The 27,363-nt window shown below is 41.4% G+C and overlaps 1 protein-coding gene across 2 annotated transcripts in view; it reads left to right on the plus strand.

Annotated features, from left to right (window-relative positions):
• Nucleotides 1-27,363, plus strand: part of EGFL6 (EGF like domain multiple 6) — a 109,312-nt gene that overhangs the window by 61,423 nt on the left and 20,526 nt on the right. For both annotated transcript variants that reach the window (XM_056560533.1, XM_056560534.1), the window contains 2 exons: nt 5,225-5,560; nt 26,678-26,755. In XM_056560533.1, the coding sequence (XP_056416508.1) occupies nt 5,225-5,560; nt 26,678-26,755 (414 nt within the window). The remainder of the gene's footprint in view (nt 1-5,224; nt 5,561-26,677; nt 26,756-27,363) is intronic.

Raw genomic sequence — 27,363 nt, forward strand, 5'->3', positions numbered from 1 at the left:
CAATATCACTAATAAAGATTTTGGGTCCCAGTTCAGATCCCTGAGGTACCTCACTCAGTGCCCTCATATGGGTGTGTAGATTAAAAAACTTAAAGATAAAATAAAAAAAATTGAAAAAAGACTACTAGGAAAAAAACAAAAAGGTACAAAAATTGGTAAGGTCCTTAAGTGGTTAAACACAAAAAAAAAAACATATCCCTGTATTATGCACCACCCATAAACCCCTAAACAAATCATAATACAGTACACCCAGTCTATCTTTCACTGTTGTCCATAGCAACGATTAGAGCTCATCTTTTATTTTATTCTGAGCAGTGATAAAGCTTATTGGGTATTTTTCCTATAAGACAGTTCTGATCATTTAGGCATGATGTATTACGTTTGTTCTGAGTGTTTTCTTTATATTTTTGAAAATTAGGTTAAAAGGTTACTCCTCTCCCCAGCGTCTGGAACATTGAGTTCCGAACGCTGTGTGCGGGCTTCCGTGTTCACGCCCGCCCCCTCGTAACGGCCGTCATGCCCCCTCCCATAGACTTGCGTTGTGGGGGCCGGACGTCATGTCACATGACAGGGTGTGATGTCACGAGGGGGTGGGCGTGAACACGGAAGCCCACACACAGCGTTCGGAACTCAATGTTCCGGACGCTGGGTAGCGGAGTAACCCTTTAAAGTATTTTCACACTTACTTGTCATGACTCTAAAACACACTAGAAAACCCAATATCCTATAGCTATACTACAAAAACCTGTATACATGTTAGTTTTAAAAAGCACATATATCCTGGTTAGATCTTCTGTGTTAGTTTGCACTATGTATCTAGGATACATTTATGGAAGGTTTTAACATTGAAAAGTTTCCATCCAAGTTTTCTTTATATCCTTATTATAAATTATAATTTTTTTATACACCAACATTCTTGAAATCAATCCACAGAACATCACAATAACAATCTGAGATGACTCCCACATTAAAACATGCAGTTCATATAAGTTTACTGAAAAATGCCTGACCTTGCCATAGTCCCTTACTGAATCCTGTTGTCACAATGCCTGAAGCTATTAGAATATATTGCACTATTCAACTATTTTATGTAGAATGAAAGAGTCTCATCCAAGGTGACAATAAACAGATAAACCTCAGTTCCGTGAATTAATTTTAGAGATAAGGAAATAAGCGCTCCATAGAGTAATATTGTTTCAGCCCAAGAGCGAGATTGGTATATAAAAATTAGCTGCTCACCCTGGGTGGTTGTGTAGCCAGATACACAACAATGGTACCAGTATACAAGATAGGTCGTCTGCTGCCCTCCGGAAAGTGAACGGCAATGGAAATTTGGCTTCAGGATAAACCGGCTCAGAGGCGCTGATTGACCAGACAGTTGAATGGATAAAAAGGGATTTATTGACCAGAATGAAACGCGTTTCGCTGCGCATGCGCAGCGAAACGCGTTGCATTCTGGTCAATAAATCCCTTTTTATCCATTCACCTGTCTGGTCGATCAGCGCCGTCGAGCCGGTTTCTCCTGAAGCCAAATTTCCATTGCCGTGAACTAATTTTGTCTGTGAGAACTAAATTATAAAGTCACATGACACTTTATGAGATGACAACCACAATACAATAGACTCCCCCAAGAATACACAATAATCATACATTCGATCCTATATTGTGATATAGTTGGTTATTCATGTATCCAATAAAATGTTATGGAGGAATTTATGAGAATCCAAGAGCTCAGATACATGCTGTATATTCTGAGAACATCGGGGCTCAATCCAGGATTAAAATATTGGAGGGAGTAGCCCAATGCTGTGCTTTATTTGGGTACACCCCTCACATTTCCCCCCAAACATGTAAACCAACTATCAACACTAGAAGGAAAATAAAAGTGGAACATAGGAACACCTGGTCACATGCTCAAGAACAGCAGTCAGAGACAAGAAAACATTGGAGGAGAGTTATCAAAACCTGTCCAGAGGAAAAGTTGCCCAGTTGCCCATAGCAACCAATCAGATCACTTCTTTCATTTTTCAGAGGCCTTATTAAAAATAAAAGAAGTGATCTGATTGGTTGCTATGTGCAACTGGTCAACCTTTCCTCTGGACAGGTTTTGATAAATCTCCCCATCTATACAAGCGAAAACATTATGTGAAAACATTCTGCTGGTAACCCCTTCCTGACATTTAACGTACATTAAATGTTAGATATAGGTGTACGAAGCAGGCTAAGGAGCATACCTGGCAGTTACCAAACTACTTTCTGGGGTTGACACCCAATGACAGTGGTCAGCATCAGAGATAACTCCAAGGTGGACATTTAAAGGGGTTATCCAGGAAAAACTTTTTTTTATATATCAACTGGCTCCAGAGAGTTAAACAGATTTGTAAATTACTTCTATTAAAAATTCTTAATCCTTTCAGTACTTATGAGCTTCTGACGTTAAGGTTGTTCTTTTCTGTCTAAGTGCTCTCTGATGACAAGTGTCTCGGGGACCGCCCAGTTTAGAAGAGGTTTGCTATGGGGATTTGCTTCTAAACTGGGCGGTTCCCGAGACACGTGACATCAGAGAGCACTTAGACAGAAAAGAACAACCTTAACTTCAGCAGCTCATAAGTACTGAAAGAATTAAGAATTTTTAATAGAAGTAATTTACAAATCTGTTAAACTTTCTGGAGCGAGTTGATATATAACAAAGGTTTGTTCCTGGATAACCCCTTTAACCCTTTCTTAGATGCTATGTTCAATAGCAACCGCACAATATAAGCTGTTAGATACTAGGTGATGTACTGCAGGAAGCTGATCTGTTGTCATGGCATGTCGACTGTAATGCAGTGTGCCCATATAATACACATTATTCCAACAGAACTGTTTCATTGCAGCACAACTTCATCCATTGGTTTCAATACTTTAGCTGTGTCATGTGACCAGACCTCAGACCACCCAAAAAACGTGCCTGGCTTTATATGTCTCAGGAAGTGATCTGTCCTTGTTCAGTTGACTTCCTGTGAACTACAAAGAAACCTCATCACCACCAGGATTGTGCAAATCATGGTAAAAATGCATCATTTTCAGGGCTTAACACTGCTGACAGACTTCAGTTAAAGAGGTACTCCGATGGGAAACTATTTTTTTCTAATCGACTGGTGCTAGAAAGTTAAACAGATTTGTAAATTACATCTGTATGAAAAATCTTAATCCTTCAAGTACTTGTCAACTGCTGTATGCTCCAGAGGAAGTTGTATAGTTCTTTTCAGGCTGACCACAGTGCTCTCTGCTGACACCTCTGTGCAAGGCAGGAACTGTCCAGAGTAGGAGAGATTTGCTATGGAGATTTGTTTCTGCCCTGGACAGTTCAAGACATGGACAGAGGTGTCAGAAGAGAGCACTGTGGTCAGACAGAAAAGAACTATACAACTTCCTCTGGAGCATACAGTAGCTGATAAGTACTGGAAGGATTAAGATTTTTATATAGAAGTAATTTATAAATCTGTTGGCACAAATTTTTGGCACAATTTGATTTAAAAAATTGTTTTCCACCGGAGTACCCCTTTAAGGCACCTGAGATATAGTATAGTGAATAGTATAGTGTAGTGTTGTATTGTGTGGCATCCAAAAGCTGTATGGATCTTCAATCTTAAATTCAGTTCTCACCATATCATCGTAATAACTTTATTACTATATGTAGATATTTACTTTCCTATCTTTATTACTATTTTAAAATCACATTGGTATTCAGGCGCTGTTGAGACAGTACAAACTGTAATAGAAGTTAATCTTTCACTCTGTCCATACATTGGCCTTCAATTTCCATTTACTGAAATATTTATCCAGACAGAAGGTTGTTATTATTCTTCTATATGAATTTAAGGTTCACTTTACTAGCCTATTATGTGTTTAACTACACTATTTATTTCTTTAGCTTGTAAGTGTATTACATGTTCAGTCATGTGTAGAATAGTTATAAAAGCAATATTATGCATTGGACACATTTTGGTCATACTTCAATCAAAATAAATGATAACATGTGTTTAAATGGACTATTCCAGCCAGCGATTTGGCAATGGTAAGACATTCTTGATTCCAATGTTAATGTGTAGTAAGTTTAATTTAAGTAAATATATAACATACAGTGGCCCCTTGAAGAATGTGTAACTTACAACTCCCCTTAGGAAAATAAAAGTGATCAAAGACTTTGTTCTTACTGAAACATAATTATGACATTTTATTTAATCCTGAAGAACAGAATATGGAATTCGGAATACCTGCTGTAGATGGACAAACTGGATAATATCTCTACATACATCATAAGAAACCATATTTAATATATAGCAGTGTAGGCTTTTAAAAGAATAAAAATCTTATTTCTACATGATTTTAAAGGGGTTGTCCAGCATGAGGAGACAAATACTTTCCTTCATCCTGGCACTCTACTTCTACCCAAATCCTGTCTTGGAGATGAGGGGTGGGTAACATGATCATTGCATGTGGGCAAATGACCAAAGGGCAATGACCAAAGGGCCCACATTGTTGGTAGATTAGTAACATCATGCGGCAATTGATTACGGCATGTGGGTCGTGTATATGTATCATGGTACACATTGTTCACCATGTCCAAAGGATAGGCAAAAGGGCATAAGATGTCTGATCGCAGGGGTCCCGCGATCTCTATGCAGCCCATGGCATTCTGTGCCTGACACTGCACCCGAGACGTGATGCTCTGGAGCAGCACCTGGCACAGAATGCCGGGGGCTGCATGGAGATCAAGATGGTCCCAGCGGTGGGACCCTGTGATCAGATATCTTATGCCCTATCCTTTGGATAGAGGATAAGATGTCTAAGGCCAGAATACCCCTTTAATGATTGTGCCACATGCTTCACTTTGTAATTTCAGTAAGCCAAGCGGGCAAGGACATGAGTTATTTTTAGCCATTTTTCTGAAGCGTCTAATTTTAATTAAATTGCAAAAATAGTTTTATCTCCATGCCACAAGGTGTAAAATATAAACCACAAAACGAAAGCAATAAACAACCAACTTAATAAACGGCAAGCAACAAAAAAAAGACCAAATAAATAGTATAACTGTGTGGTTGATGTGTAGAAAACATAAAACAAGGCCACTCCATATTATCAAACTATAGACAACATCTGTACTGTAGCAATGAAATGGGAAAAGGGATCATTTCTTATTTCTGCTAATAAATGAATGGCTTTATTTGTTTGTTTTCAGCTATTCCAGACAAGCCTGTGAAAGAAAGCCCCAAAATAGTTGGAAGTGCAAAAGATACGATAAAGAAACTCTTGGCATATAAAAACAGCCTCAAGAGGAATGAAGAAATAAAGAATTTAATACCTGAGCCAGTTATTACCCCATCACCTAAAACACGTTTACAGCCATATGACTATGTGGATGGAATCTATACTGGTGGAACTTATAACGAAGAAGATGAAGAAGAAGAATTTGATCAGAATGAAGATGAAGAGGAGGAAGAAGAGGATGACGATGAGGATGATGACCATGACAATGGAATTGGACAAGAGAAGATACTGAGGGGTGATGTATTTGGTATGTTTTAGTTATTTTCTTCTATCACACATCAAAATAGTAGATATGAAATCATGTTTTTTATGTTTGCTATGCAACTCAAATGGTTATATCTTCAGGGGTAAAAGACACAGAAAAGGCTATGGCAGTATGACCTGAACTGCAATAAATTTTGGGACTGCCAGTTTGGTATATAGGATGAGTCTAGGCAATCCTTCATAAGCTAAAGGCTGCAAAAATCTGACTGCAAAAAAATGACACTGTAAAAAACTGGAGGACTGTAAACATATGACTAGGTCTTAAAAAGTGCAGGGCGCACTGAAGTCAAACACAAAAACACACCAGTACATAGGTCAGGAAGAAAGTCAGGACACAAAGTGTTAAACAAGTAGAAGACCAGGGAACAAAGACAGGTGAACAGTAACCAGATGGACAAATAAAAAAAGAGCAAGGTCGGGCAGGTCAAGTTAAAACCAGAAAGTAGATAGTTGGAGGTACTCAATCTATATATACAGTCATGGCCGTAAATGTTGGCACCCCTGAAAATTTTAAAGAAAATGAAGTGTTTCTCAAAGAAAAGGATTGCAGTAACACATGTTTTGCTATACACATGTATTGGAACTAAACAAAAAAAGGGAAGGAAAAAAGCAAATTGGACATAATGTCACGCCAAACTCCAAAAATTGGCTGGAAAAAATTATTGCCACCCTTAAAGGGGTACTCTGGTGAAAAACTTTTTTTTTTAACCCCTTAAGGACCAAGGACGTATCGGTACGTCCTTGGTCCTGCTCTCCTGATATAACGCGGGGTTACACAGTAACCCCGCGTCATATCACGGCGGGCCCGGCGTCATAGTGATGCCGGGACCCGCCTCTAATAGCGCGCTGCACCGATCGCGGCGCCGCGCGCTATTAACCCTTTAGCCACGCGCTCAGAGCTGAGCCGCGCGGCTAAAAGTGAAAACGAAAGTTCCCGGCTAGCTCAGTCGGGCTGTTCGGGATAGCCGCGGCTAATCGCGGCATCCCGAACAGCTGACAGGACAGCGAGAGGACCCCTAAATGCCTCCTCGCTGTCCGATCGCCGAATGAATGCTCAGTGCCTGAGATCCAGGCCTGAACAGTCATGCGGCAGAATCGTTGATCACTGGTTTCTTATGAGAAACCAGTGATCAGCATAGGAGATCAGTGTGTGCAGTGTTATAGGTCCCTATGGGAGCTATAACACTGCAAAAAAAAAGTTAAAAAAAAAGTGAATAAAGATCATTTAACTCCTCCCATATTAAAAGTTTGAATCACCCCCCTTTTCCAATAAAAAAAAAACACAGTGTAAATAAAAATAAAAATAAACATATATGGTATCACCGCGTGTGGAAATGTCCGAATTATAAAAATATATCGTTAATTAAACCGCTCGGTCAATAGCGTCCGCGCAAAGATCAATAAGTCCTATCAATGCAAAAATGGTACCATTAAAAACTTCAGATCACGGAGCAAAAAATGAGCCCTCATACCGCCCCATACACGGAAAAAGATAAAAGTTATAGGGGTCAGAAGATGACAATTTTAAACGTATTAATTTTCCTGCATGTAGTTATGATTTTTTCCAGAAGTCCGACAAAATCAAACCTATATAAGTAGGGGATCATTTTAATCATATGGACCTACAGAATAAAGATAAGGTGTCATTTTTACCGAAAAATTTACTACGTAGAAACGGAAGCCCCCAAAAGTTACAAAACAGCGTTTTTTTTTTCAATTTTGTCGCACAATGATTTTTTTTTCCGTTTCACCGTAGATTTTTGGGCAAAATGACTGACGTCATTACAAAGTAGAATTGGTGTCGCAAAAAAATTTCCTAAAATGGACAGAGATGTCAGCAGAGAGCACTGTGCTCATGATGTCAGCAGACAGCTCTGTGTTCTCAACGACTGCTTGTAAATGCCGCCATGAATAGAAATGAGTGCATGGATGGATCATGTGGGACTATAGATGTCAGTCAGGGATATGTGTCAGAAGGATATGTAATAGTATGAAAAAAAATGATTGTGTTAGCTAAGAGGAGATGGTAGAATATATGTATTCACTTGAGGCAAACGTGTGAGTGTTGCATAACAAAGGTTCTATTCAGCACCGCTCACACAAGTGGATCTCTTGAACAAATCAACTAGATCCTACACACCTTCAGACATGTAATGACCCTGTAGGCTGGAAAAGGTAGTGCTCATGTATCAAAGGTATAGTCCTTGGTAATACGGTACAATCATAAAGAGGAAAGAAATGGAGCACAGGGCCTGACAAAGCGCATTACAGTGCGATACGGACGGTTGCCTGACGTTCCCCCTCCTGGTGTGGGTCTACCCTCCCTCCTCCCTCACCGCTTACCCCATGATTGAAGATATGCAATAAAGAATCTACGGCTGACAACATTACCGGTATGTGCTCCGTTTCTTTCATCTTTATGATTGTACCGTAAATGTGTGAGTGTGAGGTGGCTGAGAATTAGCTACTGATTGTATCTGATGGTTGAATGAAAAGTTAGGTGTTCATGAATGTGGAAGAAAAAATGGGGGGAAAAAATAAATAAAAATAAATAAAAATGGGGGAAAAAAAGGGAAGTGAGATAGAGAAAAATGCTAGATGTCCAAGGTACAAATGTAGTTTATTCTAAATGGTCAAATACAAATAAACATAAAAAAACAGAGAGGATGCAGGATCCTTGCACGCCTCCCTGATTAATGAATTAAAAAAATATATATAGAATCAAATAAAGAGTAGTAGTGAAATTATAAGTTGCTGCACCACTAAGTAACCACTGTCCCAATATTCGTCCCATTGTGCCGGTACAATGATTTGTGGCTCAAAGTCTCTGATAGTGAGCGCTGTTTAGGTTGGGTGGCTGTGACAGCAGCATAGCCTGGGACCACACCCATGGCTTGAGAGTATCAAGTTAGTAATTCGCTGCAATATTAACGGCTCGGCGGCCGCAACAGAATGAATGAATGAATGAAGCGCTGGTACTATGTACCGCTTACCCGTCCTGGCCAAGGTCTCGGTTGAGTGTCCTGTGCTGTTCTGATGTTCGTCGGCTTCGTCCGGTGTAGGTGACGGAGTCTGCCTGCCGACAGACAGGTTACCCTCGGTGGAGATGCCGGTTTTCAGAGTGGTGTCCACAGGTATCTCGTAGGAGTGCGCGCTCTAGTGATGGAAGCAGCTTCTTTTGATGACAGTGTAGCTTGCCGGTATTAGGGTCATCTATCCAGTGGTTGGGTAGTGGTCTTTGGGTATAAGTGAAGCAGATCAGACGTGTTTCAGGCCCTCTAGGTCCTTCCTCAGTGATGAGTGGCTTGCAAATGCTTACGCTTTATATAAGGTGATATAAGAGTGATTAGCAAAACCTGATGTACCCTGGACATGGGCTGATGTAGATTTCAAAATAGATAGATAAGAGATAGATAGATATGAGATAGATAGATAGATATGAGATAGATAGATAGATAGATAGATAGATAGATAGATAGATAGATAGATATGAGATAGATAGATATGAGATAGATAGATAGATATAAGATAGATAGATAGATAGATAGATATGAGATAGATATGAGATAGATAGATAGGAGATAGATAGATATGAGATAGATATGAGATAGATAGATAGATAGATAGATATGAGATAGATAGATAGATATGAGATAGATAGATATGAGATAGATAGATAGATAGATATGAGATAGATATGAGATAGAAAGATAGATAGATAGATATGCGATAGATAGATATGAGATAGATAGATATTAGATAGATAGATATTATATAGATATGAGAGAGAGAGAGAGAGAGAGAGAGATGAGATAGATATGCGAGATGGATAGACAGATAGATGTGCGATCGATGTGAGATCGATAGATATGAGATAGATAGATATGGCCTGCAGCCAGTCCTGGCATCCAGTAAGTAGAGGCCCTGTGGGGGAAGAGAGAGATAGATAAATACCGTATTTATCAGCGTATAACACGCACCCCCATTTTAATAGAGAAATTTAAGTTAAAAAAAACATATAAGATAAATGACAGACTAAATGCCATATCATCCCTCTAACTTTGATTTTGCCTGAACTTCAGTTTGGTCCCCCCTTCCAGAGCCACATCATTCCTCCCCTTTTATCAGGCCCTGTGCCACATTTACACCCCCCCCCCCTTACCATCTCATTATTCCCCCACTGTCTCATCATGCCCCCCCTGCTCATCATGCCCCCCTGCTCATCATGCTCCCCTGCTCATCATGCGCCCCTGCTCATCATGCCCCCTGCTCATCATGCCCCCCGCTCATCATGCCCCCCCTGCTCATCATGCCCCCTTGCTCATCATGCCCCCCTGCTCATCATGCCCTTCCCCCCCCCCTGTTTTTGATTTATATATATATATATATATATATATATATATATATATATATATATATTTATTCCCCATCTTCCTTACCTAGCCGTGCTCGGCAGGCCAGGTCCGGTTTCGGGTCTTGCGGGCTGCGGTCAGTGAAGCAGGATGAGTGACGCTGCAGAGCATCAGGGACGTCACTCATCATTCGCTGCAGCCACCGCTGGTCAGTGTGGTCGCAGTAACCTCAGCCATTAGAATAGTAACAGCGGCAGCACCATTGAATGAGTGACATCCCTGATTGTGCAGCAGAGCTAGCAATCAGGGACATCACTCATTCAATGGTGCTGCCGCTGTGACTATTCTAATGGCTGCGGTTGCTGCGACCACACTGACCAGTGGCAGCTGCAGCGAATGATGAGTGACGTCCCTGACGCTGTGCAGCGTCACTCATCCTGCTTCACTGACCGCAGCGACAACGGACCTGGCCTGCCGATCGCGGCCAGGTAAGGAAGATAAAAAAAAAAAAAAAAAAACAATACAATAAAAAGCAGGGGGAAAGGGAGAAAAAAAAAAAAAAAACAAAGCGGAAGCCGCGCGCTGGTCACTGATTTAAAGTGGCCACGGCCAGGCTGCTAATCCTTAACAAGCAGACGCTGCTGCGGCCACTTTAAATCAGTGACAAAAAGATTTATCGGCGTATAACACGCAGGCAGACTTTTTGCCTTGAATTTAAGTTTTAAAAGTGCGTGTTATACGCCGATAAATACGGTAGATATGAGAAAGACGATTAGATAGATAGATAGATCGATAGAAATGTGTCTTCCAAATAGGTTGCCTCCAGCTGTTGCAAAACAACAACTGCAAGCATGCCCACACAGCCAAAGGCATGATGGGAGTTGTAGCTTTGCAACAGCTGGAGGCACCCTGGTTGAGAAACCAAGAAATGGAGGTAAATAGGCACTATCTCATTGTTTCTCAGCCAGGGTGCTTTAAGCTGTTGCGTGAGTGCCTATTTACTTTCCACTAATCCCCAAATTGCAAACCCCCTCCCCTCCCCAGAAAGTTACTTACTATGATGGGCAGGACCCAGCTGGGAGCATGGGAAGTCTTTTTCATCTCAGTAGCCACCAGGTGTCAGGTTATCAAGACAGAGCATGTGCAATAGTGTGAGGCGAGAGGAGGGGACAGGCAGCGCAACTGCTGCCCCTGCGCTGATATTACAGGGTCTGCATGCCGCAGATTTAAAGAAAAAACTTTCTGGCAGCTGCGGGACCCCTCTGTTCGCCCCTGGGAGCAGGAGACTGCTTTAAACAGTGGTCTCCTGCTTCTGTGGTGGGGCTGCAGGGGGGTGCAGCTGAGGTCTGGGCCCCCTAGGAGCTCGGGCCCCTTACTGGAGTACTGGCTGTACCCCCCTGATGGGGGCCCTGCTCCCAGGAGAGGCAAGCAGAATGTTGTATGGGATCATAGAAAGTCTATGGGGGAGATTTATCAAGCTGTTCCCGTCATTTTAAAAGGTGCATCATTGTGCAATTTTTGGTATTTGCACAAATTTTTTGCGCCTTTTGCTTATATCCCATTTTAACATAAATGACTGAGAGAAGCAGAATTTAGTTTTGACTTAGGCAGTGGAAGATATTTACTATATGAATCTTTTTAACTTAAGCGCATTAATTGGCGCATATCTTTCAAAAAATGTGCAACTATAGACCAGGGTGGAGGCAACCTTTGGAAAATGTCAGCAGAACCCTTGTACAGTTTAGTCCATTGTTATACTGTTCTAATTACATAAAGTTATGTGTTATAACACTGTGTGTCATGTTTGGTTATGTCCTCTTTCAAATATAGTAATTTTTTTTTTTAATTCAACTAAATTTGTTTGCTAATTTTTTTTCCTTTTATTTACCTCTTTTTCATTTGCAAACATTAAGATGATGTACAAACGTACATGTTTTAAATGTAAATTTTTTCTTTCAAAATATACTTCAGGGATAAATGTCCATATTTAAACCTGACCGTTATTTATTTCCCCCACACTCTTGCATTTACAACTTTACCCAGATGGCGTGTATCCATGTTTAAATAATTTAACCAATTTAATGTACCAAATCTCATTTCTTTCTAATGTACAATTCCGCCCTTTTGATATTGAACAGTTTTTCTTTAATATCTCCATCGGCCCGCAACTGTTAGAATTGTGTATAATTTTTCATTAAAAAAATACAAACCCTTTTTTTTTTTTTTCAGTCATTCCAAGTTTGCATTTTTTAACCCTTTAACCGTTTGACAATGAAAAATTGCTGCGTTTGGTTATTTTAGATTGTGGTGTCTTGTTAAAATAGAAAATTAGCAGTATGATTTTTGGCCTGCACAACACCACCATTTATCCTCAGGTCATAATTGGCTAAATAACTCTTACCTAGCTGAGTATACTGTTTCATAAGACAAACAGCTTTTGGCGGCTTCCAGTGTGTTCTAAAGTAATGAAAAAAAGACGCAATATTTATTAAGTCTGTGCGCCTTTTTGATAAATAAGGCGCATGGCAGTCAAACATAACACAAAAAAAAAATGCTTCTCACAGACAACATTGATAAATCTTCCCCTATGATCCTGTAACATTCTCAGAAAGCCTGATGTCAGCTGAAAGAGCATAGGGATTTGCTTGTGCCCCGTAGTTCACACTACGTTTTTGCCATACTGTTTTCAATCCGTTGGCAAAAAAAGTATGGTGAAAAAACGGATGGAACAGTATGAAAAAAGTAAACCGTATGCGTTTTTAAACAGTATACTGTTTTTAAAAGTGCATACAGTTCCGTCAGTTTTTATAGAAAAAAAAACCCATACGTTTTTGAAAATTTTGTCCATTTTTAATGGGAGGGGTCTTGGGTGGGGACTTTAGGGTTCAAATGCGCATGTGCAAAGTAAAAAAGTATACGTTTTTCCCGTATGGAACCGTATACATGTGCGTTTCCCATTGACGTCCATGTTTAAAAAAAAAAAGTATGCGGTTGCAGTACAGTTTTTAAACCGGAGTCAAAACTGTGGTTGACTACGATTTTGTCTCTGGTTTAAAAACCGTACTGCAACCGCATACGTTTTATTTTTACAAGGACGTCAATGGGAAACGCACATGTATACGGTTCCATACGGGAAAAACGTATACGTTTTTACTTTGCACATGCGCATTTGAATCCTAAAGTCCCCACCCAAAACCCCTCCCATTAAAAATGGACAAAATTTTCAAAAACGTATGGGTTTTCTTTAAATAAAAACTGACGGAACTGTATGCATTTTTAAAAACAGTATACTGTTTATAAACGCATACGGTTTACTTTTTTCCATACTGTTCCATCCGTTTTTTTGCCATACAGTTTTCTTTAGAAAAACGGATTGAAAACAGTATGGCAAAAATGTAGTGTGAACCCAGCCTTAGGCTGGGTTCACACTACGTTTTCTCCCATACGGGAGCGCATACGGCAGGGGGGAGCTAAAACCTCGCGCTCCCGTATGCCTTCGTATGCGCTCCCGTATGTCATTCATTTCAATGAGCCGGCTGGAGTGAAACGTTCGGTCCGGGCGGCTCATTTTTGCGCCGTATGCGCTTTTCCCCCGGACCTAAAACTGTGGTCAACCACGGTTTGAGGTCCGGTCATAAAAGCGCATACGGCGCAAAAATGAGCCAACCGGACTGAACGTTTCACTCCGGCCGGCTCATTGAAATGAACGACACACGGGAGCGCATACGAAGGCATACGGGAACGCGAGGTTTTAGCTCCCCCCTGCCGTATGCGCTCCCGTATGGGAGAAAACGTAGTGTGAACCCACCCTTAGACAGATTTGTAAATTACTTCTATTAAAAAATCTTAATCCTTTCAGTACTCATGAGCTGCTGAAGTTGAGTTGTTCTTTTCTTCTTTTTTGTTCTTTTCTACTCTGTGCAGTTCCCGAGACAAGCAGAGGTGTCAGCAGAGAGCACTGTTGCCAGACAGAAAACAACAACTCAACTTCAGCAGCTGATAATTATTGAAAGGATTAAGATTTTTTTAATAGAAGTAATTTACAAATCTGTTTAACTTTCTGGAGCCATTTGATATAAAAAAAAAAATCCCTGGAATACCCCTTTAATCTCATGATTACTAGGTCATATAGCAGCAATGCAACATTGCCAATACCTCTCATTGAGCATGTGGTAAGCTGAAAGAAAGAAGACAGTGGCAGTATGATGTAGATTCATGTATTCATATATATATATATATATATATATATATATATATATATATATATTAATTATATCACTTGATTATAGTACCTTTTCGCATTAAGGAAATGCATAATGTATGTCGTAGGTGTGACATTAATGTATATATGTAAATTGTTCTCTCGCTCGAATGAAATGCCAGAATGATGAAGGACCACTTTACAAATGAAGTAAAAAAGCAAGGTCACTCTGAGATATACTGTATATTATTAGCATGTATTTAACAAGGTGAAATGAATAGACACATCCTTGTGCTTATTTTTCTGTTTAGCTTAACTGTTATTTTTAGGAATTTTATAGCTGCTCACTTGGGAGAGATAGTTTGTCCATGTGTGGGATTTTCATCAGGTTTTATAAACAAAGTCAAAATACTATAAAACTAACACACCGCGTGAGCAGAAATGTACAAAGTGCTTTCCTTCAACAGCATAAATTTTAGCAGTTCCATCTAAGCCGTTGATCTCCCCATTGTGGAACATTTTTAGGCTGGATACATAAATGACTTTTCAACATGGGAGACACATTTTATTCATGTCTCATGTGCTCATTATAGTCTTAAAGTATATGAATTCTGGAATTCTTTCAAACAAAATGGTTTTCATTAAGTTAATGGGCACCACATGTAGTATCTATCAGAAAAATGAAAATATTTTATGCTAAACTGAGCAAAAAGTTATGCTGAGATGTACAATCTCTAGATCTAGGCACCAGTACTATGTATACTCTTTCTATATCAATAGGGAGCAACTTAGGATGGTTTATTTAAAGACTATCTAAAAATAAAAAAAATACCAATACTTACTTGTTATGTCTCCTGCTGCTTCAGTGGTCGTTGTATGTTCCTTCTCTACAGCAATGACGTGCTCATGCACCCACCCACTGCAGCTAATCAAAAGCATAGGTGATCACACAGACTTAGAATTATTATTTTTTTTCCAAGAAAACATGAAGCCTTCATTTATTGGCTATGTCAGATATTGCAACTGTTCCTCTCTCCAGTGAATGGGACTGCATTACGATAGCAAACACAACCCATGGACAAAAATGGTGCTGTTTCTGGAAATAAGTACACCCAATATACTGGACAACACCAGTAACTTTAACCTCTTCAGGACACAGGGCGTATGGATATGCCCTGCATTCCGAGTCCTTAAGGACCGAGGACGTATCCATCCGCTAGCCGGTTGGGGACCGGAGCCGGATGCCTGCTGAAATCATTCAGCAGGCACCCTGACACATCGCCCAGGGGGGTCCTGAGACCCCCCCCCCCCCCATGTCGGCGATCGGAGAAAATCGCATGTCAATTCAGACATGCGATTTTCTCCAATTCCGGGCCGACCGGGTCTCTGGTGACCCGATCACCCGGAAAATAGGGCTGATCGGAGTTGTCAGAAACAGCCCCGATCAGCCTAAAGGATTGGAGTGAGATCGCAAAGCTGCGATCTACTCCTATCCCCTGCCATTACTCAGAACGGAGTTCTGACCAATGGCAGCGCAGGACAGGGGGTTGCTATGGCAACCCCCCGTTCTGCCCGCCCCTGGATGTCGAGGGGCTCTGGGAAGAAGATGGAGGCCGTACCTGCAGGAGAAGATGCCTGGGGACCTGGGATCTTCGCTGGAGCCTGCAGGATCCTGATCAGGTAGGGAATCAACAGTGGGGGGGGGGAATTGAAAGTGAAAGTAAATCGATCTTTACTGTGGCAACCACTAGGGGGGCCAAACTGCAACTCCCAGCATGCCCAGAGAGCCAAAGGCTGTCTGGGCATGCTGGGAGTTCTAGTTTTGCAGCATCTGGAGGGTCACAGTTTGGAGACCACTGTTACAGTGGTGCCCAAACAGTAGCCCTCCAGATGTAGCCAAACTACAACTTTCAGCATGCCTCGACTGCCCAGGCATGCTGGGAGTTGTAGTTCTGTAACATCTGTCCCTTCAGATTTAGCAATTTTCATGAAATGTTTGAAAATTGCTGCTCTCAATACAAGTCTATGGGAGGGGGCGTGGTGGTCGTTCTGTGGGTCAGAACGACCGCCACCGCTGTGGGTCAATAGCAGCTGGAACCTGCCGTGTATGACGTGAGCACCGTTCCAATGCTCGCAGTCATGCACAGGACGTAAATGTACGTCCTGGTGAGGGAAGTACCGCCAAACCAGGACGTACATTTGCGTCCGTGGTCGTTAAGGGGTTAAGGCTCAACCACAAATAAAGAATGAATAAAATCATGAATTTTTGCTCAGCTGCATTGTAAACATTAAACTCCAGTGATAGACTAGATACACTATTATTCTTTAATGTAAATGTATTAATATTAATACAGAATTTTTTTTTTTTACATTTATAAATCTTTTTGGTTATTTTGTAGCTAGGGTTTCTTTTACCCTGAGCAATAATTCAGGTAGCCTCATACCTTACTTTCCTTGCCATGGCAGATTGGCTCATTGGTCCAGTACAAGGTGGAACCTGCCCTACTGCCTCCACTAACTATGCCACTAGGTGAATCAGACCTAATAATTCCAGCTTTCCTCCAAGCCTTCCGACTCTGCTTCCTGCTTGGCATTTGGAAGCAGTATTTAGTAAAACAGATACAATTTAGGGATTCTAGTAGAGAAACCTAATATCCTTTTCATGAAATCAAACAGTGAATGCGTTATTGAGAGATTTCGTGTGATACGGGACTTAATCAGCTCACGGCTGCACACCATCTAAGCTCACATTACACTGCTGTTCTTGGCAATAGTTCTACAAATGTTGAGTTAATTCAGCTGATGGATTGTACAGATATCCAGACTACTAAACACATTTGAGGTTAAATAAATAGAAGAAAGTCTTATGTGATTGATCTCTTATTATCGGACCATCTAAGGAGAGAAGAAAGTCAGTGCATTGTTGGAAGTCAAAACCTGGCAAAACCTGTGTTAACCCAAATTCTGGTTCAGAGGACTGTCTGTGTGGTCTAGGTGTAAATGTTTACAAGCATAAACCTACATGTTTATTTGAATTAACGTAACTGGAAATCTTCTTAGATAAACATAATGTAATATTTACATTAAACAAAAAGGAAAGGTTTATGAATCCATTAAACCATTTTCTATGTTTTTTTTCATAAAATTGTATGAAGTTGTAGTACTCTGGCAACCTCTTTGTGTAGGGAAAACTGATGTACCCCTTGGTTCTCTCCAAAAGCTTGATGGCGCTCCTCCTCTTCTGAGCATTGTAGTGCGCCAGCAGAGCACTTTATATCCACATATGGGGGATTTCTAGGGGCATTTTCTCCTATTACCCCTTGCAAAAATAAAAAATTTGGGGGAAAACCAGCATTTTAGTGAAAAATAAATTTTTTTCATTTACACATCCGAATTTAACGAAAAGTCGTCAAACACCTGTGGGGTGTTAAGGCTCACTGGACCCCTTGTTTTGTTCTTTGAGGGGTGTAGTTTCCAAAATAGTGTGCCATGTGGAGTTTTTTTTTTTTGTTCTGGCACCATAGGGGCTTCCTAAATGCGACATGCCCCCAAAAAACCATTTCAGCAAAATTTGCTTTCCAAAACCTAATGTGGCTCCTTCTCTTCTGAGCATTGTAGTGCATCAGAAGAGCACTTGATGTCCACACATGGGGTATTTCTATACTCAGAAGAAATGGGGTTACAAATTTTGGGGGGCATTTTCTCCTATTACCCCTTGTAAAAATTTTACATTTGGCTAAAAAAATGCATTTTAGTGAAAAAAAAAATATTTTCATTTACACATCAGACTTAAACGAAAAGTTGTGAAACACCTGTGGGGTGTTAAGGCTCATTGTACCCCTTTTTACATTCCTTGAGGGGTGTAGTTTCAGCATAATTCACTCTCCAAAATCCCATTGTTGCTCCTTCCCTTCTGAGCCCTCTAGTGCACCCATGGAGCACTTAACATCCACATATGAGGTATTTCCTTACTCGAGAGAAATAGGTTTACAAATTTTGGGAGGATTTCTCTCCTTTTACCCCTTGTAAAAAATCAAAAAGTGGCTCTACAAGAACATGTGATTGTAAAAAATGAAGATTTTGAATTTTTTCCTTCACTCTGCTGCTATTCCTGTGAAACACCAAAACTCTTAAGAAACTTTCTGAATGTCATTTTGAATACTTTGTGGGGTGCAGTTTTTATAATGGGGTAATTTATGGGGCATTTCTAACATGAAAGCCCCTCAAATTTACTTCAAACTGAACTGGTCCCTGAAAAATTCTGATTTAGAAATTTTCATGAAAAATTGGAAAATTGCTGCTGAAATTTGAAGCCCTCTAATGTCTTCCAAAAGTAGAAAAATTTCAACTTTATGTTGCCAACATTAAGTAGACATATTGGGGGACATGTATCATTTCCAGTGTATAATAGAAGTTTTTTACCCCTCTGCCTGTTGTGTAAATTTGGCGCAGCTGCGTTAAATTTATCATTCTTGTGCAGCTACTTTCTTGAATTGCGTTTAAATTTAGAATTCTCCTCAGAGCATAAATTTACACCGCAGCTCTATTTAGTAGGAGCTTTGTCTGCAGCGTATCTGCACCTAAACAGTAAATGTGTCCTCGTTATTAGTTTTAGAATTTTTTTCTTCATTATGTAGAGTTTTAATCTCACAATAATACCACTTTTTGCACCCAATTATAACACATCAATTATACCAATGTCCTTATTCTTCATTTAACATCTGTGACACCCCTGTGCAAATCACCTCAAATGTACATGGTGCACTCTACCTTATGGGCCTTGTTGTGCGCCCGCAGAGCACTTTGCGCCCACATATGTGGTATCTCCGTACTCTGGCTAAATTGTGTCCCAAAAAATGGGGATCTTTTTTCCCATTTACCTCTTGTGAAAATGTAAAGTATGCGGCAACACCAGCATGTTAGTGTAAATAATTTTATTTTTATACACTAACATACTGGTGTAGACTCCAACTGTTATTTTTCATAATGGGTAAAAGGAGAAAAAGACCCCCAAAATCTGTAAGGCAATTTCTCCCGAGTACAGCGATACCCCATATGTGACCCTAAAATGTTGCCTTGAAATACGACAGGGCTCCAAAGTGAGAGACCGCCATGCGCATTTGAGGCCTAAATTAGGGTTTTGCATAGGGGTGGACATAGGGGTATTCTATGCCAGTGTTTCCCAAACAGGGTGCCTCCAGTTGTTGCAAAACTCCCAACATGCCTGGACAGTCAATGGCTGTCCGGCAATACTGGGAGTTGTTGTTTTGCAACAGCTGGAGGCTCCATTTTGGAAACAGTGCCGTACCAGACGTTGTTCATATTTATTGGGGAGGGGAGGGGGGCTGTGTAGCTCTATGTGTATATATAGTGTTTTTTACTTATTTTATTTAAGTGTAGTGTAGTGTTTTTAGGGTACAGTCACACGGGCGGGGGTTCACAGCCAGTTTGCTGCATTTCAATCTTGCAGCACTCCCTGTAAACCTCCGCCCATGTGAATGTACCCTGTCCATTCACATTGGGGGAGGGGGGGGGGGGAAACATCCAGCTCTTGCAAAACTACTACTCCGAGCATGCCCTTTGGCTGTCCGTGCATGCTGGGAGTTGTAGTTTTGCAACAGCTGGAGGCACACTGGTTGCGAAACACGGAAACAGTCTCAGTGTTTCGCAACCAGTGTGCCTTCAGCTGTTGCAAAAACTTCAAATCTCAGCATGCAGTGACAGCAGAAGGACATGCTGGAACTTGTAGTTATGCAACAGCTGGAGGCATACTGCTACAACTCCCAGCATGCCCTTTGGCAGTCCATGCATGCTGAGGGTTGTAGTTATGCAACAGCTGAAGGCACACTGGTTGCAAAACACTTGAAAGTTGTTTACTTAACTTAGTGTTTCCAAACCAGTGTGCCTCCAGCTTTTGCACAACTTCAATTCCCAGCATGCATGGTCTGTCAGTGCACGTTATAGCTTGGAGACACAGCTGGAGGCACACGGGTTGGGAAAAAGAGTTAGGAAACGAACAATGTTTCCCAACTAGTGTGCCTCCAGCTGTTGCAAAACTATAATTCCCAGCATGGCCAGACATGCTGGAAGTTGTATTTCGGCAATATCTGAAGGGTCAGATGTTGACGAACTACAACTCCCAGCATGCTTGGGCAGCCTGGGCATGCTGGGAGTTGTAGTTTTGCAACAGCTGGAGGTCCACAGTTTGTAGACCACTGTATAATGGTCTCCAATCTATGGTCTTCCAGATGTTACAGAACTACAACTCCCAGCATGTCTCGACAGAGTGGGCATGCAGAGATTTGTAATTTTGGAACATCTGGAAGAGCACAGATTGGAGACCATTATACAGTGGTCTCCAAACTGTGGCCCTCCAGATGTTGCAAAACTACAACTCCCAGCATGCCCAGAAAGTCAAAGGCTGTCTGGGCATGCTGGGAGTTGCAGTTTTGAAACTCCCAGAGGCAGCAGTGAGATCGCTTTATGGCGATCTCACTGCTGTCAATGAAGATGCCGCCCTGCTGCTGCAAACTCCCGCGCACCACCCCCGGGACCGCCTGCGCAAAAAATACACACAAAACAGGGGTAAAATCTTTGATACATGTCCCCCATCTATTTTCCTTACAAGCAGAGAGTTTCAAAGTTAGAAAAATGCTAAATTTTCTAAATTTTCATGAAATTTGGGGATTTTTCACCAAGAAAGGATGCAAGTAACGACAAAAATTTACCAGTATGTTAAAGTAGAATATGTCATGAAAAAACAATCTCGGAATCAGAATAAACGCTAAAAGCATTTATTAATGCATAAAGTGACAGTGGTCAGAATTGCAAAAAAGGGCTCAGTCCTTAAGGTGAAAAAGGGCTCAGTCCTTAAGGGGTTAAAAAAATATCAGTTTAACAACTCCATTAAGATAAACACAGAAAAGTACAGGCAAATTCGTTTACACAGACAGGTAAAAGAAGTAGCATTACATATATTTAGCATTATTACGCAGTCTAAAAATACATTCTAAATACTAAATTAAACCCTATTTTGTTACAAACCAGCAAAGTTTTCCAATCTTGAAACCTTTGATAACACAACATGAAGTACTAAAAAAATACTAATTGGGAGAGATTTACTAAGCTAAATGCACTAACTTTTTGGCCTAATTTGAACAGAAAAATCAGTGTACAGGGTTTTTTTTTTTTACTTAACCAAATTTTAGGACAAGGAGCATGACTTTTTATGTATCCATTGTGTCCTGGCTGCAAAAGTTAAATAACAAACTGTAACTCACCTTCCATCGCTCCCCTGGTATGCCAATATCGGTCTTGTGGGCCTGGTCTTCTTCCACATATTGGAGCCCACCGCATCACACTGCGATGTTCCTCCTCGGCCGGTGATATGCTGACCACAGTGTTATGTAACGGACCCGGGCAGCAGGGAGAAGACGTGGCACAGGCTCCTTACATGACACTATGCTCAGTGTATCACCGGCCAAGGCTGGACATCGCAGCCAGCGGTAAGCTGATCCCAGTGTGACGTGTTGGCCTCCAGGATGGTTAGAGGACCAGGCCCGGAAGACAGAAGACCGATATTGGTCCACTGGTGGAGCGGCAGAAGGTAAATTAAAATTTGTTACTTAACTTTTTTGCATCCCGGGCACAATGGATACATAAAAAATATTTAAAGGAGTTCTCCTTTAACCCCTTCCCGACCTATGACATACCTGTACGTCATGGGTGGCAAGGTGTTCCCGACCCATGACATACAGGTACGTCATGGACATTACTGCCGCTACTCGCGGCATCCCGCAGCGCCCGGAAAGATGGTGGCTATCACTGATAGCCAGCCATCTTACCGTGCGACCACGGGGGGTTTCGTCCCCCACCCCCCCCAGCGATCGCTGCTATCAGCTGGTCAAATCTGACTAGCTGATAGCAGCGTTTCGCTATGAAAATACTTAGCAGCGCGGTGTGTGAGTCCCGATCACAGGGATCGGGACACACACCGCTCTGCTAAGTGTCCCTGTCCCGTCCCCCGGCGTCACTTACCCGGCCATGCGGTGTCCCGAGCGGTCCCGGCGTCCTCCGTGCGGTCCCGGCGTCCTCCGTGCGGTCCTGGCTGCGCTGCGTCCCGGAGGTGAGTTTCCGGCAGCAGTGCGGCATCTTCATTGGCAGCAGTGAGATCGCCGTAAAGCGATCTCACTGCTGCCTCTGAGAGTTTCAAAACTGCAACTCCCAGCATGCCCAGACAGCCTTTGGCTTTCTGGGCATGCTGGGAGTTGTAGTTTTGCAACATCTGGAGGTCCACAGTTTGGAGACCACTGTATAATGGTCTCCAATCTGTGCTCTTCCAGATGTTGCAAAACTACAAATCTCAGCATGCTCAGTCTGTTCAGGCATGCTGGGAGTTGTAGTTCTCTAACATCTGGAAGAGCACAGATTGGAGACCATTATACAGTGGTCTCCAAACTGTGGACCTCCAGATGTTGCAAAACTACAACTCCCAGCATGCCCAGACTGCCCAGGCATGCTGGAAGTTGTAGTTCAGCAACATCTGATCCTTCAGATATTGCCGAACTACAACTTCCAGCATGCCTTGGCAGTCTGGGCATGCTGGGAGTTGTAGTTTTGCAACATCTGGAGGCACACTAGTTGGGAAACATTGTCCGTTTCCTACCTCAGTGCCTCCAGCTGTTGCAATTGTTGCAAAACTATAACTCCCAGCATGCACTGACAGACCATGCATGCTGGGAGTTGTAGTTTTGCAACAGCTGGAGGCACACTGGTTTGGAAACACTAAGTTTGGTTGCAAAACACTTGAAAGTTTATTACTTAACTTAGTGTTTCCAAACCAGTGTTCCTCCAGCTGTTGCAAAACTACAACTCCCAGCATGCACGGACAGCCAAAGGGCATGCTCGGAGTTTGCAACAGCTGGATGTTTGCCCCCTCCCCCCAATGTGAATGTACAGGGTACACTCACATGGGCGGAGGTTTACAGTGAGTGCTGCAAGTTTGAGATGGCGCAAATTTTGCGCTGCAGCTCAAACTTCCAGCGGCAAACTTGCTGTGAACCTCTGCCCATGTGACTGTACCCTAAAAACACTACACTACACTGACACTAACCTAAAATAAAAAGTAAAAAACACTACATATACACATACCCCTACACAGCCCCCCTCCCCCCAAAAAATGAAAAACGTCTGGTACGCTACTGTTTCCAAAACGGAGCCTCCAGCTGTTGCAAAATAATAACTCCCAGTATTGCCGGACAGCCATTGACTGTCCAGGCATGCTGGGAGTTTTGTAACAGCTGGAGGCACCCTGTTTGAGAATCACTGGCGTAGAATACCCCTATGTCCACCCCTATGCAAATCCCTAATTCAGGCCTCAAATGCGCATGGCGCTCTCTCACTTTGGAGCCCTGTCGTATTTCAGGGCAACAGTTTTGGGACACATATGGGGTATCGCCGTACTCGGGAGAAATTGCCTTACAAATTTTGGGGGGCTTTTTCTTCTTTAACCCCTTATGAAAAGGTGAAGTTGGGGTCTACACCAGCATGTTAGTGTAAAAAAATAAATTTTTTACACTGACATGCTGGTGTTGCCCTATACTTTTCATTTTCACAAGAGGTAAAAGGGAAAAAAGACCCTCTAAATTTGTAACGCAATTTCTCCTGAGTACGGAGATACCCCATATGTGGGCGCAAAGTGCTCTGGGGGCGCACAACAAGGCCCAGAAGGGAGAGTGCACCATGTACATTTGAGGCGATTTGCACAGGGGTGGCTGATTGTTACAGCAGTTCTGACAAACGCAAAACAATAAATATCCATATGTGACCCCATTTTGGAAACTACACCCCTCACGGAATGTAATAAGGGGTGCAGTGAGCATTTACACCCCACTGGTGTATGACAGATTTTTGGAACAGTGGTCTGTGAAAATGAAAAATAAAATTTTTGATTTGCACAGTCCACCGTTTCAAATATCTGGGGTCACATGTGGGGGGGGTCCACTGTTCTGGCACCATAGGGGCTTCCTAAATGGGACATGCCCCCCAAAAACCCTTTCAGAAAAACTCACTCTCCAAAATCCCATTGTCGCTCCTTCCCTTCTGAGCCCTCTACTGCGCCCACCGAACATTTTACATACGCATATGAGGTATTTCCTTACTCGAGAGAAATTGGGTTACAAATTTTAGGGTGATTTCTCTCCTTTTACCCCTTGTAAAAATTAAAAAATTGGGTCTACAAGAAAATGCGAGTGTAAAAAATGAAGATTTAGAATTTTCTCCTTCACTTTGCTGCTATTCCTGTGAAACACCTAAAGGGTTAAAACACTTACTGAATGTCATTTTGAATACTTTGGGGGGTGCAGTTTTTATAATGGGGTCATTTATGGGGTATTTCTAATATGAAGATCCTTAAAATCCACTTCCAACCTGAACTGGGCCCTGAAAAATTAAGATTTTGAAAATCTTGAGAAAAATTGGAAAATTGCTGCGGAACTTTGAAGCCCTCTGATGTCTTCCAAAAGTAAAAACTTGTCAATTTTTTAATGCAAACACAAAGTAGACATATTGTATATGTGAATCAATATGTAATTTATTTGGAATATCCATTTTCCTTTCAAGCAGAGACTTTCAAAGTTAGAAAAATGCTAAATTTTCAAAATTTTCATGAAACTTTTAGATTTTTTACCAAGAAAGGATACAAATATCAGTGAAATTTTACCGATAAAATAAAGTAGAATATGTCACGAAAAAACAATCTCGGAATCAGAATGATAAGTAAAAGCATTCCAAAGTTATTAATGTTTAAAGTGACAGTGGTCAGATTTTCAAAAAATGCCCAGGTCATGAAGGTGAAAATGGGCTGGGTCATGAAGGGGTTAAATGTGCCAACAAAATTTGGCAAAAAGTAAGCCAAGCAAAAGCTGACATGAGGAATAGAAAAGTGACTAGCAGGTCTAGCAAGATGCACCAAATGTTTCATACAGTATGAGCTACTTATAATAATTTGGGCATATCTACTGCCTGCTTGGATCTAGTTTCAGCTAAGTTTTAGACAACATTAAGAAATCTACCCCAATGTGTGATATGTGTACAGTTCCAGTAAATTAGAAGCATATTCATGTAGCATTACACCTTATCAATGCTGGGCAGAAGATTTTATTGAAAGGAGGAATCCAATATAGACAGAAAACAGGTGAATATATATTATTGATGTTCAAGAATATGGTTCCACATATGGCAACCCAGAGGGAATGCAGGCTGACTCAGCATTAATTCCACAGCCTGTCATGGCCACTGTACTTTCTATCCCACAGTATGAGGGTTTCACAGGGTAATCCATAGGTTTATACAGTGGAGGGAGGCAGCACAGTAATGATGAATGGCAATAATCCCCTCAGAGCACACCCTGTCAAGTGTCTGGTTGGATGAAATGCAGGAGACGAGCCAAACACAGAGGCATAGAAAAAAAAAATGTCTGACAATAAACTTGGCAGTTTCAAAAGGAACACAGTAGGACACTGCATAGGCATATATTATTGACTATAACATACGTTATTAGTCTTTAATCTTGCTTGACTACGCCAACAATAGAGTTGAGGTGTAAGTCTTCATAAATGAGAGAATAAGTGTACCATGGTAGAAATGTTGATTCTTGGGGGGACAAAGTTATAGTAAGACACCTGTCTACCCCTGCCTTATCTTAGCAAGCATAAAGCATGTTTTCAGGTACATGTTGGGGACCACCTTGTTAGTCTGGGTTCACACCATGTTTTTGCAATATAGTTCCTGTATACGTATTCAATTTGAAAACCATATGGAACCGCATTGAAAACCGAATGCATTGACTCTCCATTGAAAACCGTATGCCAAAAGATGCATCAGGTTGCATCCGTTTTGCATCCTGTACGGTTTTGTCAGTTTTTTTCCCCGTATCTAAAACCGTAGCCTACCACGGTTTTTGGTCCTGGTGAAAAACCATATTGAAACGTATATGTTTTTTGTTTTTTGTTTTTTTTAACATGGGAGTCAATGGGAACCGAACCGTATGTGTGGATGGTTCCATCCGGTTTTCACCTTATACAGATTTTCTACATAGACTTTTCATAAATGTCAGCAGTCACGAACACTGAATGTTAAAGCCTCTGCACTGTATTTCTACACTTTATGTTGTGTGCTTATGGTCCCCCTGAGTGATGGTCCACAGCTGATACCTCCTCTACATGCTAGAAAATGTTCTTCTATGTGTCAGTGTCTATGTGTCAGGTAGGGAGCTGTGTTCCCCCACCATAGCCCCATCCACTGCACTTTTTGACAGTACCAACAGCCAGAGATCCAGCATAGAAGCCTAAAGGAATAAAAAGATTTCAAAAGACTTTGTTGCCCAAGTTACCAACCTGTAGCCAGTCCTTTCAGTGTGTCCTGGCATCTTTCCCGGTCTGCCAGGAGATAATGCTTGCCTTCCAATAAATAATTGCTAGCTTGGTTTGGAAAGACTAAGGGTGGTCTTTACACTGGATATACCTCTAATTTTTTATTTTTTCATTAGCTTTACAGGTTAAAAGAGAGGAACCTGCTTTTAGGCCAAGTATCATAAATCAGAAGGCCACGTCCCTAAAATCTGAAGGTAATGTTTATTTACTGTTAACATATATTCTGTTTTGTTAAAAAGAGCTCGGTAGAATATATGAGTTAAAGCGTACTCATCAGATCCAACAAAATAATTTTTTTATATATATCACTCAGTACCTAATCCTGACCATGTACATCTAATTTTTATGTGTCTGGCACCTTTATTTATTTTTTTATTATACTTTTAATTTAGCTCACTGGTCTGAATTCCTCTTAAAGGGAGGGGGCGTGGCCTCACTGTGCAGGTCTCCGCCCCCTCCCTCAGTATGCTGTCTGCTCACATCTCCCATAGCATTAGCAAAACTACAACTCCCAGCTTGTCCTCACTGACAGTAGCGGGACACAAGCTGACAGTGGAAGGATTTTTCCTATAGGTTAGAGCCCTGCGCTCACAACTGTCAATCAAGGAAGTGTGTCCATGACATAGGTGATGATGCAATGACACAGCAGGACTAGTATTTGTCCAAGCAGGCAGGGGGGGGGAGCAGTTGTTTGACTGGCTTTTTCTGTATGAAATACTGAACATTTTCTAATTAAAGCAATTGCAAAACCCATTGGTTTTGCATGCTTTACAACATATCAAAAGTTTTTGTACATGACAGT

Source organism: Hyla sarda, chromosome 2 (assembly GCF_029499605.1).
Source record: "Hyla sarda isolate aHylSar1 chromosome 2, aHylSar1.hap1, whole genome shotgun sequence".
NCBI lineage: Eukaryota > Metazoa > Chordata > Amphibia > Anura > Hylidae > Hyla > Hyla sarda.